This window comes from Acomys russatus, chromosome 23, assembly GCF_903995435.1.
Source record: "Acomys russatus chromosome 23, mAcoRus1.1, whole genome shotgun sequence".
Lineage (NCBI taxonomy): Eukaryota > Metazoa > Chordata > Mammalia > Rodentia > Muridae > Acomys > Acomys russatus.
Window position 1 is genome coordinate 31,426,685 of NC_067159.1, and position 15,681 is coordinate 31,442,365.

General features: G+C 45.6%; 1 protein-coding gene across 1 annotated transcript in view; it reads right to left on the reverse strand.

Annotated features, from left to right (window-relative positions):
• The window catches only part of Egf (epidermal growth factor), a 75,082-nt gene extending 61,464 nt beyond the window's left edge, over nucleotides 1-13,618 (reverse strand). The window contains exon 1 of the mRNA XM_051165573.1: nucleotides 13,028-13,618. Within this exon, the coding sequence (XP_051021530.1) occupies nucleotides 13,028-13,151 (124 nt within the window). The 5' untranslated portion in view covers nucleotides 13,152-13,618. The remainder of the gene's footprint in view (nucleotides 1-13,027) is intronic.
• Nucleotides 13,619-15,681: the final 2,063 nt, after the last annotated feature.

Genomic DNA, 15,681 nt, shown 5'->3' on the forward strand with positions numbered 1-15,681 from the left:
GGAAGGAGGCTGCATTCCTTAGTCTCTCATGACCAGAAGGGAATAGGATGCTACCGCCCTGTATTTAGAAAATGGTGGAACTGGCCGGGCATGGTGGCGCACGCCTTTAATCCCAGCACTCGGGAGGCAGAAGCAGGCGGATTGCTGTGAGTTTGAGGCCAGCCTGGTCTACAAAGGGAGTTCAGGACAGCCAAGGCTACACAGAGAAATCCTGTCTTGAAAAACCAAAAAAAAAAAAAAAAAAAAAGAAACAAAGAAAAGAAAATGAGGTGAGGGAAAGCTCAGAGGACAAGGGTCTAGCTACCTTTCTTGTTGTCCTTATCTTATTCTCTTTGAATAAAATAAGCCTTTATCCTGTAATGGAATTTAGTAAATGACTTATGGTCCTAAAGATTAAACATGATGGCTCAGCAGGCTCTAACTCTGGGTCAGGGTCTAAATCTGGAAAGCATTAACTACATTTCAGTGGATAAACACTAATAGAGGAGATGCAGGAGGAAGGAAGAGGTATCAGGCCAGGGGAAACTTTAATAGATGCCATGACCAATGCCTCTTCCCCTATCTCTGTGTCAACACCAGCCCACGGGACAGCAGGGAAGGGTTCATGCTTGGTTACCACCTAAGCTGTAAAGGCCCCGAGACACCATCAAAGACATGGAAAGGGCACAGACTGAGAGACAAGTGGCTTTGTATAATGGTGAGGTTTAGGTGGTCGTTTTTCATTGGGTTACGAAATACCTCTGAGGTAAGTGACGGCATACTTCTTGCTGAGTGTGTGAGCCCACTTCCTGAGACAGTTAGGTCAGCTGTCTCCAACAGTCCATGGGTTAGATGCTCGACTGACAATCCGTTCTTAGGAGGCAGACAAAGCAGAGAGTAGGGCCTGCTTGGCAGAAGTGGTTCACTAAGGGTACACTATGGTGCCCTGGCCTCTTCCACTACTGCCATGTGTGCTTCCTGTCAGCAGAGGTGTGGAGAACAGCCTCTGTTATATGCTCCTGCTGCCGTGACGTCCTGTCTCACAGTGGATCCTAAAACACACAGCCAAGCAAGCACAGACCGAGAACTCTGAGCCTCTGGCCCAAATAAAATCCTTTCTACTGAACAGGAAGGCGTTCTGGACACAGCAACACAAAACCTCACTGGCATACCTGTCTTCTCGTGCTGGCTGGCAAGGCTGTCTGAAGATCTCACAGACTTTCTCCTGCCCATGGGATTATTAGAGTGATGAAAATGAAGCCACACAGGAGTACGTGTCAGGATCTTTCTACCATGCATTCCCGGCAGCCCAGGCTTTGCTACGTAGGCTTGTGCCACTGTTTCAATGGGAAGGCAAGGACTAGAATGTGGGCATGACTTGTTTCATAGAGGAAAGACAGGCTAAGCTTAGAGCTACTAACTTGTGGACCACAAACGGATATAGAATCATTGACAAGGATCTTCTCCTGTATGTGTGGCAAGCCTTTTCTAGAAATAACACTTTCATCTGACCGACTTTTAGTGCATTGATGTATTGATGTGATCGAAGCGACGTTGTGTTTATTTATGTTACTACATGGATAGTTTATGTGTCAGAAAGAGGGGGCATGACATTCTAACCATTTTACTATTCATCACCCCAGATTATAGTCCAATTCTTTGTAACATAGTAGGCACTCAAAAAATTCTTTGAGTTATCTATTTATTTGTTTGTTTATCTATCTACTTAATCAAGAAATAGTGGTTGGAGAAATAGCTCGGTGGTTAAGAGTACTGGGTACTGTCCCAGAGGTTCAGTTCTAAGCACCCACATGCCAGCTTACAGTTGTCTGTAATTCTAGTTTTGGGGCTGGGGATACAGTGCCCTCTTCTGGCCTCTGTGGACACAGCATGCATGTGATGCACAGACATACATGTAGGCAACACACACACGCACCACTCACACATAAAATAAAATACATTTTAAAATAAAAAATAATTGTATTTTATTAATTTGCCTGGAGTTTTACCAACAGAGACTAATAAATTCATATAAGCATGTTCATCCCATGGCAGTTATTTAAATGATAACACAATAATAGCAAATATTCACATTATGGTCTTATTTATTCTTTTATGATACCCTGAACTAGACACATAAGATATTGTGCAGTTAGTTTTTGTCAACTTGAGACCAACTAGAGTCACCTGGAAAGAGAGAACCTCAATTGAGGTTTTGCTTCTATCAGTTTGACCTTTGGGCTTGACTGTGGGGAATTTTCTTAATTGATATTCAATATGGGAGGGCTTACTCTACTGTAGGCAGTGCTACCCCAGGCAGGTGGAACTTCATTATATAAGAAAGATACCTGAAAGCTGGGCTTTGTAGTGTTTGTAGTGGCAAACACCTTTAACCCTAGTACTCAGGAGGCAGAGACAGGCAGATCTTTGTTTGTTCCAGGACAGTCTGGTTTATAAAGCAAGTTCCAAGACTGCCAGAGCTGTTACACAGAAAAACTCTGCCTTGAAAACAAAAAGAAGAAGAAAGGAGGAGGAAGAGGAGGAGGAAGAAGAGGAGGAGAAAGGAAGAAAGAAGAAAGTGGGAGGGAGGGAAAGAGAGAGAGGGAGAGAGAGAGAGAGAGAGAGAGAGAGAGAGAGAGAGAGAGAGAGAGAGAGGTCTAAGCAAGCCACGAGGAGCAAGCCAGTAAGCAGCCCTCCTCTATGGTCTCTGCTTCAGTTCCTGCCTCCAGGTTCCTGCTCTGACTTCCTGCCTCAGCTTCCCTCAGTGATGAACTATGATGTGGAAATTATAAGCCAAATAAACCCTTCCCTCCCCCAAGTTACTTTTGGTCATAGTGTTTGTCACAATAGAAACCAACCAGAGCAGAAATTAATTAACAAATCAAAAAGCAAAGGAAAATCTCACAAATATAACTCATAAAACACAAATTATTGCATTAATGTATATAATATTTTGAAACACAAAAAAATGTTAAAAACACTACATTGAAATTTGGATAGCTAATATTTTATCATCTTATTTTTCCCATCAAAATGACAATCCAGAGATTATTGTGTCTTAGAACCAGCCAGGCCTGGTGACACAAGCCTGTAAACCCAGCTACTCTGCCCAAAGCAGGGGGATCACAGGATCAAGGCCTGTCTGGGCTACATAGTGAGTTAGGACCAGCCTGAGAACTTAGTGAGACCTTTTGTTCAGAATAAAAAGTGAAAAAGAAGCCTGGGCTCTATCGCTGGGAGGGTGCTTGCCTCATGTGCAAAGCCCTGGGTTCAATTCCCAATACCAAGGAGAAACATTCACCTGGGAGACTCTTCACCTCTAGATAGTGCCTAACCTTCTCCAATGTCTGTTCAACCCAGTCTCCTCCCTCCCTCCTTTCACCCTCTCCCTCCCCCTGTCCCATCCCCTCCTGCCACCTGTCACCTGTCACCATCACGGGTAAGGGCACCACTGTCCTCATTACTTGTGTGGTTGACTTTAATTCCATTTCCCTGAAGACTGTGTTTGCGTCCTTGCACCATCAGCCCTGTTTTATGTAAACGAGTGCTGCGGTTGGGTGTTTGTAGACCTGGGATGTAATATGACTTTCTGAAGTACAGTGAAACTATTTGGAGATCAGAATTAGCGCAAATGTCAGTTTCCTCCACTCTAGAGACACTGCAGTCATTTGTGGTTTTGCACACCTGTCAAGGGGGATGGAAACACCAGAGCATGAGACAACGTGTGAATGTGTATTTCAGCACAGGGTGCACTTTGGAAAAACAAAAGCTTCCCCACATCAAAGTGTACTGGACTAATTTTTGGTGCAATAAGAAGGAAGTGCATAAAAGCATCAAACTGCTTCTCTAAAGAGCAAGTCCAAGGACCACAACCAACGAGAACCCCTGATTTCTTAGCCTTCGGGGTGATAGAGTAACTTCCAGGACCAGAGAGGAGTCCAAGAAGCATGGAGCAAATGGAAGATTTCTATTAGTGACTACAAAGAACAGAGGCCCCATAGTATGGGAGAGAGACAAAAGGCAAACTAGGATCGAAGTGGGCAACAGACCAAACATCTCCATCCTCTCTGTCTGTGGGATTGACGCATGAGTAAGTGAGAGAAGGCCTCGACAGTTTTCTGCTCACCTTGGACGCTTTAGAACCTTACTGGAGCAAGGAGCTACCTAAACTACCTCGCTAGATTAACAAGAAAAGTAACTGATGCTGCCCCCCGCCGCCCCCCCCCCATCACCACCAAGGAGTTCCTGGGACAAAGATGGTGAACTAACTTCTGGACTTTCAGGATTCAGCCACAACATGAAAAGAGAACTCGCCTCTGAATTGTGGGTGACAGTAAGAAAGCCTGCCACCACCCGGGGCTGTACCACCTGGCAACCTCCTAAACCCTTGCAGCAGTCGCTCATGACCACTTGAAGGGGAGCATAGCTTGGCTTGTATGAAGTGCAGCGCTCTCTCTCTCTCTCTCTCTCTCTCTCTCTCCTCCTCTCTCTCTCTCTCTCTCTCTCTCTCTCTCTCTCTCTCTCTCTCTCTCCCTCCTCCTCCTCTCTCTCTTCTCTCTGTCCTCCCTCGCTCTCTCTCTCTTCTCTCTCCTCTCTCCTTCCTCCTCTTCTCTCCTCCTCTCTCTCTTTCTCTCTCTCTCCTCTCTTTCTCTCTCTCTCTCTCTCTCTGTCTCTGTCTCTCTGTCTCTCTGTCTCCCTCTCCCCTCTCTGTCTCTGCCCTTCTCTCTACCTCCCTCCCTCCCCCTCTCTCAGTCTCTGTCTCTCCCTCCCTCCCCTTCTCCCTCTCTCTGTCTCTGTCTCCCTCCCTCCCCACCCCCCAGTTACAACCATGGTAGTTAAAAGGGCACCAAGTGCCCTTTTGATAATCAAAGCTTTCCTCTCAGCTTAGTCGTGAGAAACAGAATCAAGGCATGTTGGATATAGAATCCAGGTAACTCAGATGTAGTACAGAGGCCAGGAGGTTCCAGTCTGAGTCTTAGCTCTGTAAAGAATTCTCTTGCTTCCTGAAAATGAATAGGGCTACCACTTGAGACCTGAGGAGCAACAAAATATTATCACCCCCTCCAAGCCAGCCACAACCAGTTCCTGCTAACTCCTAACCATGTCCACAGTCAAGGTAACACAAGTTTGCCTTAGGTCCTCGGAGCCATAAAGGAGACAGTAGTCTCTGCAATGATCATCTTCATTTTCAGCAGCATTTCTCAGTCTTTAAGGGTATTACATGTGTTAATGTCACAAGGAGGTGGTGATAAATGGCTGGAGAAGAACAAGGCAGAATGTTTATTATTTGGGGAGTGGCACTTTGCATTGCTTCATCAATTCAGTAGTACTATTTACGTGGCCATTGCCCCTGTTCAGATGTCACTGACATTTGGAGCAGGTGCCTAGTCACAGATCCCAGGACCAAGGCCAAGTTGATTCAGGATACTAAGGTAAGTCTTTCTTATTATAGATCTTAGCTTCTACGTATCAGGCTGCATTGCTGACCCCAAACTGAATGCACCAGGAACTGTTTGTGTTTGGCATGCTGTAGTTCAGATGGATCAAGAACTCACTGCAGAAAATGCTGTTCAAGTCTTATCCCTGGCAAGGCTATGTTCTTCATCTCCATGTTGTGGGAGCTAATTAGAAAGGAGGACCCTTTAAGTCAATGTCTGTGATTGCATCACTTGGAAACTCTCTACTTAATTCTAGGATAGATTGCAGCTCACGTGGAATGCATTCTTTGCACCCCTTGGCTCTCCCCTCTTTTCCCCGCCTGGAAGCTGCAATGAAGCACCTTCAGATCCCTACTTCTCTTGTCTGACTTCCTCCTCCGCTGTCCTTTGGACCCAGGATTGTCCTCTTACCTCAAGATCACATCTAGAAAGGCCCTTTTGCAGCTGCGAATGGTAGTGCATACCTGTAATCCAAGCATTCATGAGGCTAAGGCAGAGAGGTTGGCCAAGCGTTCAAGGCCAGCCTGGGTTGCAAAGCAAAGAGGAAGGAAGGGAAGGAAGTAAACAGAGATGGAGGGGGAAGAGAGGAAGGAAGGAAATAAGGGAAGAAGAGATAGAAGGGAGAGAGGAAGAAAGAAAGAAGGAAGAAAGGAAAGGAAAAAGGAAGGGAAGGAGGTAAGTAAGCCAACTCTTTTTCTATGTGAAGGTAAAATTCAAAGACTCTAGGAATTAAAGCATAGGCTGGTTTAGAACTCAACGGGAGGCCAATGTTTTAGACTGATCTCTTGAACTCCCAAAGTGACCACTAGTTGGGGACCACCAGACTCCTCCTAGAGACAAGACCAACTTGCACTTGATCCTCCTGATACAACCAATATGCATTTTTTAAAAACTCCAATAATAATCAATAACTTAAAAAACAGGCAAAGGACTTAGACAAGATGCAAGGGTGGTTTATGAACAGGTGATTACCTTCATGCCAAAGAGGGAATTATACAGTCCCCATTTACCTTAGTAAAATGAAGATTCCCACCAGGGAGTGGTGGAGAGTGGGTTTATAGGACAGGGATAAGGAAGCAAGAATAAACAACTGCTGAACAGGATTGCTTTATACCACATTAAGATTTCTTTTTAAAGGGCTGAGGATGTGGCTCAGTTCATAGAGCACTTGCCTAGCATGTTCAGGGCCCTGAGTTCAATCCCCAGCACCATATTGACCAGGCATGGTGGTCCACTGAGAGTCTGGCTCCTACCTGCCCTTCTTTTAAAAAAATATTTCTTTTTAAGCCTTAAATGAGTGTGTCCACCTGTTTAAAATCGGTCACCTGTTCATAGATTAACAGACCACTCTCGCATCTTTTCTAAGTTCTTTGCCTGGTTTTGAGTTGATTATTATTAGAGTTTTTAAAAAATCTGTTCCTAATAGCATTCTCAGTACTCCTCCTTTAGCACTGGGGCAAAGATGTCTGCTTTTTAAAGTTTTGTAGTTTTATACTTGACTTCAGGTCTACAATACCTTCTGAGCTCAATTTTGTGGAGACTGTGCAGTTAGGATCCAGGTTCAATGTGCCGTTTACAGATGTTCAAGCATCCAGACACCTGGATGTCTAACTACTGCAACACCATTTGGTTAAAAAAAAAAAAAAAAAAAAAAAAAAAAAAAAAAGATGAATTTTCTTCAATGTTGCTTTTGTGCCTTTGTGAAAGATCAAATGACTTGTTTGTGAATCCATATCTGGATTTTACTGTCTGCTCCCTTAAGTCACGTGCCTGTCTCTTGGCCAGTTCCACAATCAAGATAACTGGGGGAAAAGGCTTTTTCAAAAAAAAATGCAGCTTTGAGAAACAGTGGACTCTATTGTAGTGTTCATTTGCTATAAGGAATTATTTATTTTTCAGTGAGCGGTTTAAATACCTCTCGGCTTCTTGACATAAATTAGGCTCAACTTTCTTTAAAAAGCACTATGGCGAGACTCAAATGGACTTATCAACATGAAGAATTAGAAACGTTTTTCAGACCTAGGGAAGTGGTTTAGTGGGTAACATGTTTGCCTGGCAAGCAAGCGTGAGGAACTTAGTTCAAATTCACAGATCCCACACAGTCAGAAGCAGTAGTACACATTTGTAATTCCAAGCCTGCTGCAGTGAGATGACAGGTAAAGGTGAGGCCAGCAACATCCCAGTCTGTCCTCTGACATGAGATCTATGTCACATGTGTGTGCCCCCACCCCCAACACACACACACACACACACACACACACACACACACACACACACACAGAGACAAATTTTCCCAGATACTTTACTGCACATTTTGCCCACTAAGCCATCATCTCCCATGCCCCAAGAAAGTTTTCTTAATCCAAGTTAGAATTTGGGAAAACTTTTTGGCAAGGAGAACCAACAGTCATCACATGGGTGGGCTTTTAACAGTCTACTTTGGGAAGTGCCAATGTGCCTTATAACTTTGCAGGACATGAACCCAGGTGGGTCCTGCAAGGTGGCAAGAGAGGTCCCTCATGAGCTGCTGCCTCTGTGTGGACCTCCACCTCTGCCTGCCTGAGAGAAGTCAGATATGCGACTTTGTAACATCCAGGCATTCCAAAGTTTAGCACAGGCTTAGGCTTCTTCACAAAAAACGTCATCAGTCACGAAAATCCGTGCTTTCTACAACCCAGGCTGCTAGAAGTTGACGTGGGTCTTACTTATAACTAACATAATTGCTTTTCTTCTTGTTACTTTTAAGTAGCAATTAAAAAAAAAAAGTAATGCTTCTCAAATAACACAGCTAGACATATAAATGCTTGCCACTGGATACTTGTTATGTAAGTGGTCCTTAGACAAAAAGACTTTTCTGGTTTTGAGGCAGGGTCTCACTGTGTAAATGGAACTGGTCTCGAACGCACAGAGATCCACCTGCCTATGCCTCTTGAGGGCCAAGATTAAAGGTGTGTGCAACTATGTTCTAACCCAACAAAAAAGACTTTTAATACGGAGGAGGAAAAGTATTCAAAGGCGTCAAGCCTATTCCTCAACCCTAATTTCTTCGTTCTCTGTCCCAATCTGGCTATAACTGAGGTCTGGATCACAGCTATATATACAGCTACTAAAATACACAGAAAAATACTTTAAATAAGCATTTTATTTGAAACTTTGGAGGCAAATGTGATTGCAGTAAGAATAAAAATATAGAAATGCTTTGCCATCAAGGATGGTAAAAAAAAAAAAAAAAAGACAAAAAACACCCTAGCTTTGGCTCGTCCCAGGGACCTAGCTGCCATATCTTATTAGAGTAAGTAACACAAAGCAGAAGCACTTCTGACATGCGAATGAAATGAAGCACTGCTTCTTAACTGATGTACCACACGAAAGAGCAAGGCAGCTGCCCTGATGCTCTTCTCAATCTCTGTATCCTAGCAACCGTCTACCTACAGAAAGAGCTACCTCCCATAGAGGTATGTGCAGAGAAGGGAGCTGGAGTACAGGAAGTCTGTGCTTTTCTATGAAAGGCCCTTCATAGTGTATCCTGGGGCTTTGTAAATAAAATCAGTGGTTATCATGAATCTTTACTAGAGGAACAATTAGGTCTGAGATGCCTGCACATCCACACAATTCCAGGACACGGAGTATCCTGGGAAACATTTGGGAAATCCAAACACTGACGGACATGAGCATGCTCAGCCTGCTTGGGAGAATCAGAAAAACCAAGGTCAGAAATGAAAAGAGATGTGCAAATTCAAACTCCAGGCTTGGAAGGGTCAGGGGATGATGGGAATCGAGGTGCCCAGCCTGTGTTGGCCTAAGAGAATTGAGTTTCTGCACCTTCCCTAACTCCCATGACTGAAAGAAAAAGCTCTGAAAGACAATGTCAAGGGGCAAGCCTGCTAAAGGAGATGTGTTTGCCTGCGCCATCCCATAATCGCCCTGGGAAGCTTGTAGTATGGGCACAGAAGAAAGTGCATTTTCAGAGCGCATGAGGCTTGTCAGGAAATAGGGAAATCCCTTCTGTCCTTTTTTTTTTTTTCTTCTTCTTCTTCTTCTTCTTCTTCTTCTTCTTCTTCTTCTTCTTCTTCTTCTTCTTCTTCCACACTTGGCAGAATTGCAATCATCTGCAGAGGCCTGACTCTGAGCAATCTTTTTGTCCCAGTGCCTAGCAAATGGGACAGCTGGGAAATACATGGAATTCACAGTGTGAAAAAGCTACCTCAGTTCCAAGAATAATCTAGAAAAGAAATTTGAATTCTTAGTGCACCTAAAATCCAGATAATACTTGTGTCACATGAGGAGTAGACACATTCTGGATGGCAGTGTGAGCACATGGTTAATCCCACGGCCCTTCGTCGGGGCTCTTGTAACCATGGTTACTGCTTTTCCTCCAGTTTCTAGTGTTAGAAACTACATGTCTCTAGCTTCAGGATTGTTCGGGTTGGCAGTAATAATAAAAGCTAAAGTAAACACCAGCAGAAAAGTTCTTGCAAGTCTTTAGGAATTCCTTGGAAGAAAGTGTACTGTTCCACAGCGACTCTGAGGGACTTAGGAACACAACCACGTTAACACGGTGCTGACAATGCCAAGAAGAGGGCACCGCCAGCTTTCTTTTACCGTGAAGAAAACAAGACACATTTTCCCACATGTAGCAAGACTGAGACGTGAGCCAGGCAGGTTGCCTGTCTCAAGGGCTTATATTTACAGACCAAAAAAAAAAAAAGTACATAAAACACCATCCTGCCGTTTCTCCGTAGTTAGATATCAACAGAAACTTTTCTAAAACTGGGTGAAAGCAGGACAAGATTTGGATCTGAAAAACCGCTCTGCTTCGCACACGTCAGGGACGCCAAGCAAACTTCAACCCTTTCGGAAACCAGTGACCTCATTGCCTACTCCTAAAAGCAGTCTCCCCGGTGAGTTGACTCCGTGCCATGTCCAGATCCCTCCCACAGCCGGTTCTCCAAGGCTGGGCTTCTTCCGTGATCGTCATTTACCAAGAACAAACAGCATAGGGTCAGACGCCTGGCCAGGCAGGAACAGTTCCCTGTCCAACTGACATTTGTCCTCCAGGGCAAAGAGGTTTAAAAGTTCAGAAATCACCTCCCTTAACAGTCTTCTTTGTTGCTGTCCTCGTCTGCTTTTGCTTAAATAAAAGCCAAGAAATTGTTTGATTTCAATCCTCGTGAATGGAGGGAAAAGAAATTTTCTTTTTATCTCTTGGGTTGGCTGACTGGCATATGTGAGAACAGCAAGCTTGAGACGGTTTACCTGGATCTTGTTAGGCCTCAAAACATTCTTCTTTCTGGGTCAAGTTGACCACGTAGGTGAACGGTCTCAATGCCAAAGGCAAGAAGTCCAAGTAGAATTTAAGTGGGGGGAAAAATAGACCATGTCACCATTATCTATTTACAGAGGGGAAAGAAATGCTATCCTCTGGAATTCAAGGGCGACAGGGTGTGACCTAGGCAGTTTTCAACCAACCTAAGAAGCAGAGTGAAGTAGAAGGTTTAAAACAGTGACTCGCAAGCAATGTGGAGCCAAGGGGCAGAGGGCCACTCTCTGAAGTCTGTACCATGCCACTGCAGCATTCAAAATAAGGCAATGCTGACCAAAGAACTATAGTCAAGACACGGAGCCTAAGAGGTCATTTATTGGGTCAGTCGTTGGGTGAAGGATATTTCACACGTTCCCTCTGGCCACCACCTCCCACCACCACCATCCCCCGCCCCCAACAATCATCCCAAGAAACAGGTGTCACTTCCAAGGGATATGGTAAAATAACCCAACTCTTAAGAAAGCAACGCAAACTCAAAATCAAGTTTGCTTCTAAATTCTGTTTCTTCCACACTGTGACACAGTCTCCCCAAGTCATTATTTCTGTCTGAGTTTCCTGTCAACCTGGTGCAAACTATTTCAGAAAAGTACCCCAGTCTCCAGCATGAGTGGGCAGGAACACCAGGCAGAGGAACCACACACTATTCCCAAGGACCAAGGGCCATGCATACAGAATCATTTTTTCCCTTTCTTCCCCTTCTTAAGGTCTGCTCAGGGGCTCAGCTCTTTCTGCCACCAGCTGCAGGACTGGCTCCCACCTCTCCCTAACCAGCAGGTAGCAGGACCTGACTCTGATCGCTTCCCAGCTACTGCAGGGAATCCCCTCAACCCTGTGACATTCCAGTCCACACAGCAAAACTGTGGCCAAGTGGCCAAGACTTTCCTCCTCTGTCTCCACTAGCTACTGGCTCACTGGGGTGCGGGGGTGGGGCAGAAGGGGGTTCAGCTCAGTCTTTTGTCTCCCCCTTTCTGATGCTATTATTCATGTGATTAGAGGAGCAAGAATTTACTGAGTATGTGCAAAGTAGCAGTGCCCTAGGTCCTGGGAATGCAGGCATAATTAGCAAGCACTCCCCGCCCCTTCAAAACCCAGAGATCTGCTCTGCAATTGCGATGAATGATGAACGCTCTCTGGTAACACTCTGGGATTGGGAGCAATAACACCTGATTTCCATATGTGCAGTTTCTCTGAGCTATCCAGTTTGGAGGTCCACACAGCAGCAGCGTGGCTTTTAGTCTCACGATTCGCAGCTATCTATCTTCCAGAGCTTTCTCTTCTGAAAACACTATGTTTTCTTCCATCTACGTTGTTGTTTGTTTGTTTGTTTGTTTGTTTAGGAAGACAGACCCAATCTTAAAAGAACAAGATGGTGGCACACACCTGTAATCCCAGCACTTGGGAAGCGCAGTAAGTTCCCGGACAGTCTGAGCTAGAGAGTGAGACTCTGTCTCAAAAGAACGCAAAAAAGAAAGATGACAAGGAAGGACTTCCAGGACAGTGTGGACTCTAGGGGAAATGAAGTATCTTCCTGTCCTCCACTGCAGGTTAGGGACTCAGCCTTGGAGCAAAGAATCAACAGTGAGGAAATGTTTCTAACTGGAATGTTAGGCTCCATAGTGTGCAATCAGGAAAAGCCCCAATTCCCCTTGGAGTTCACAAGAGTTTAAGGAAAGGAACTGGGACTCAGCTACTCCTTGTCATTTCTCCGCAGTTTGCAAAGTCACAGTGCACCTGTCACTGAGAACCCAAGAGCAGTATCAGAGCTTCCAAGAGGCTGAACTTGAGACTGGTTTTTGGTTTTGTTGAAACAACAACAGCAACAACAAAACGCAAACGTCCCTTTAATTAACTCAGGGTGCTTTATGACATACGCTCATCAGAAGGAAGGCCTTTCAAAACCTACAGGGCCCATTGCTACCATATGTTTCCTCCAGTTTCAAATACAGCGCTGATCAGCTGGCTGTTACCAGCTCCCCGAGAATAAGGACTGAGATTTACATGAAAAGAAATATTCAGCTGGTTTTAAATGAGGCATTTTCACTCCTGCACAGGAGGCATTTTATAATTGACAGCTTCTGACCTCTACCAGGACACACAGAAACACAGACACACACACACACACACACACACACACACACACACACACACACACTTCAGAATACACAACTTAAGCAAACATACACACCCAAAGACAGACGAAGCGGGGCGCGGGGGTGGGGGGCAGGGGAGGCACAGGTGCTCGAGGCAGATGCCTCCGAGGGTGGGCTCCTGTACTTGGGTTACTGACCTGCACAAATGGAGGTCCCGCTTCTCTCCGGAGGACCTAGCTGACAGTTCCCGTGCTGCTGTGCTGTGACGGTGACTACACCAATCTTTAAAACCACCAGCAGGAAAGCCAGTGAGAGCTGCATGGTCTCTGTGGTTCTAAGGTCAACAGATGGTGGCTTTTAAGTTGCTAAAGCACAGAGCAGGCGAGGTCCGAGCGCTGGACCCCCAGAGCTTCTAGCCAGGTCAGCCTTCGGCCCCGGGGCATCTTTTATTTAGCTGCTTTAAGGCTGGCTACTTTTCAGCTCCTTCACCTCTGAGTGCAGGCTCAAATGCTCCGGGAGAGTTCTTTATCTCACTTTTTTTTGGACAGCAATAAGAAATACCTGACACCCGTATGACAAATTTCACAGAGTCTCAGAGCGCTGGAGGCCCGCGGGTGACTGATTTCTCCCCGTGACAGGCACAGCCAGGCAAGGGCTCAGAGAGATACGAGGAAGGAAAAGAATTGCTGGAAAGTTCCAAGCCCCACCGGGATGAGGGATGAAGCTAAAGAAGAAATAAGCAGATAGGATTCCTTGCAGGGCGAGCTTCTCTTTTGGAACCCAGAGAGACTCCCCTCTCCCTTTTAAAGCTCTTCTGGCCCCACCCCCTCTCCTTCGGTGACACTTGAGCAAGCTGAGCAGCCTCTCTGCAAACGTCCGTGCGGGCAGTTCCGAGGAGCGGGAAGGCAGGGCTGGGGGCCAGAGAGGAGATAGCTGCTACTCACTAAGAATATTCAGGGCAGAGAAGGTGAAAGAGCGATGAAGGGGTGTGGAGCAGCAGCTAATGGTTCGAGGGGCCTGTGGGGTACCGCTTACTCTGAGTATCTAGAAGAAAGGAGGCAAAATTAAACCATGCATTTTAAGTGAAAGGTGAGTAGCACTGTTGACAATTCAGATTCATCATAATTGGTCATTGACATGAGTAATGTCAAGGAGAGCTCACCCTCAGCTCATTTGCAGGAGGAAATCTAGGTGGCAGCTCACATGCCTGGAGCTTAATCGTATTTCTTTCTCCTGTATATTTTACAGTGGAACTTGTGAGATTACTCTTTCTGTATCAAAGGAAAGTCCATAAGGCTTGGAGAAAAAAAACAACGTGCTTGCGCAGACACTTTTCTTTCCTCATGAGTGTAACAAAACATCACTAGGGGCTGCAGGGAGTGCAGGGAAAGGCGCGGATTCTTATGGTTGAGCTGTGTTAGAAAAAGAAAATAGAAGTGAATCGTGTAAAAGCTGGGGGGGGGGGGGGCACTGGGAGCACAGCAATGCAGAGGGCAACTCCTCCTCAGGTGACTCTGGCCCTCTCCTCACATCTCAGTGACAGAACACAAGACTTTGGCTCTCCACTGGCCAGCTCCTCAAGCTCCTCCACGTGGACCAAACCCTGTACCCCAAAAACACCCAGTTCTGGTTAGCCATTTACGTTCCACCTGATGGACAATGGCAATTCTGCTAGTTTGCTTCATCCTGGACTTGCTTTTAAGACGGCCCCAGGTAGGCTCCAAAGTCAAGTCTCAACGAAGCTACAGAATCATCTCCAAAGCGACAGGCGCATTGGTGTATGTACCCGTCATGGAAAGCACAACAGCTCCGAGCGCTTTCTTTGCCCATGCTCAATTGGGTTCTGACTATTTTTCAAAGACGAAAGGTTAAAACGTGTTCCCCAAATTCCAGCAGCCCTATGCCAGGAGGCTCTGACCCTGCATGAGGACAAACAGACCCTGAAGGGGCAACAGAGGTCATGTGGCCGAGAGTACAAGTGTTTCATTGCTTTCTAGACTCCTGGAGACTCAAGGCTAAGAATGAATGTCCTACAAGTAACCTGTGCCACATACTCACAACTAACTTGGTCAGTGAGCTTTCCCCTTCAGCAAAAGCACATTTACTGGTATTGATGATGACAATCAAGGAGATTGAGACCACACTCTAGCATGAAAGCAAATTATTGCATTAATAGGAGCACAAACAGGACATAACCATTTGTTTCTAGGCTGGTGACGTGGCTCAGTGGGTAAAACAGTTGCTGCCAAGCCTAATGATCCAAGTCCCACATAGGACCCACATGGTAGAAGGAGAGGAGTGAGTCCTGCAAGGTGTCCTTTGGCTCCCATTCATGCACATGGCACACTCAACCCACGCGTGTGTATATACACAAATGTAAGTAATTGTATGTAAAAGTAATTGTGCATAGGTCGTTGTAATAAAAGTTTTAAAAAGTGTTTTACAGGCCCCCTATTACATGCCACCTGAGCTAATGTCATCAGTACTGGACACAATAGTGTCACCTTAGGAGATAAGGAATCATCAGGGATAGAGTGGACGCTTCAGTTGACGGCTGATGGTAAGACTCAAGTCAGATCTATAATGAAGAAGAGCAAGGGAGGCAGGGAAAAAAATAGCGAATGCATGGTTTGGAGAGAACCGGGGCCCCTAGGAAGCTCAGTGTTCCAGCCAAGGCATGTGCTGGAAGGGAGGCTGTACCGGTTGGGACTAGTACCACTAAGGAAGATGCTCTTTTGCCACAGAGGTAAAGGAGTGAGGCTCTCAAGGCAAGACACCTTCCACAGAAGCTTCCAAGGTGTGAAAGTGAGCCTGCTCCTAGAAAGAATCTGAGAAGCCACTCTGGCTGCTG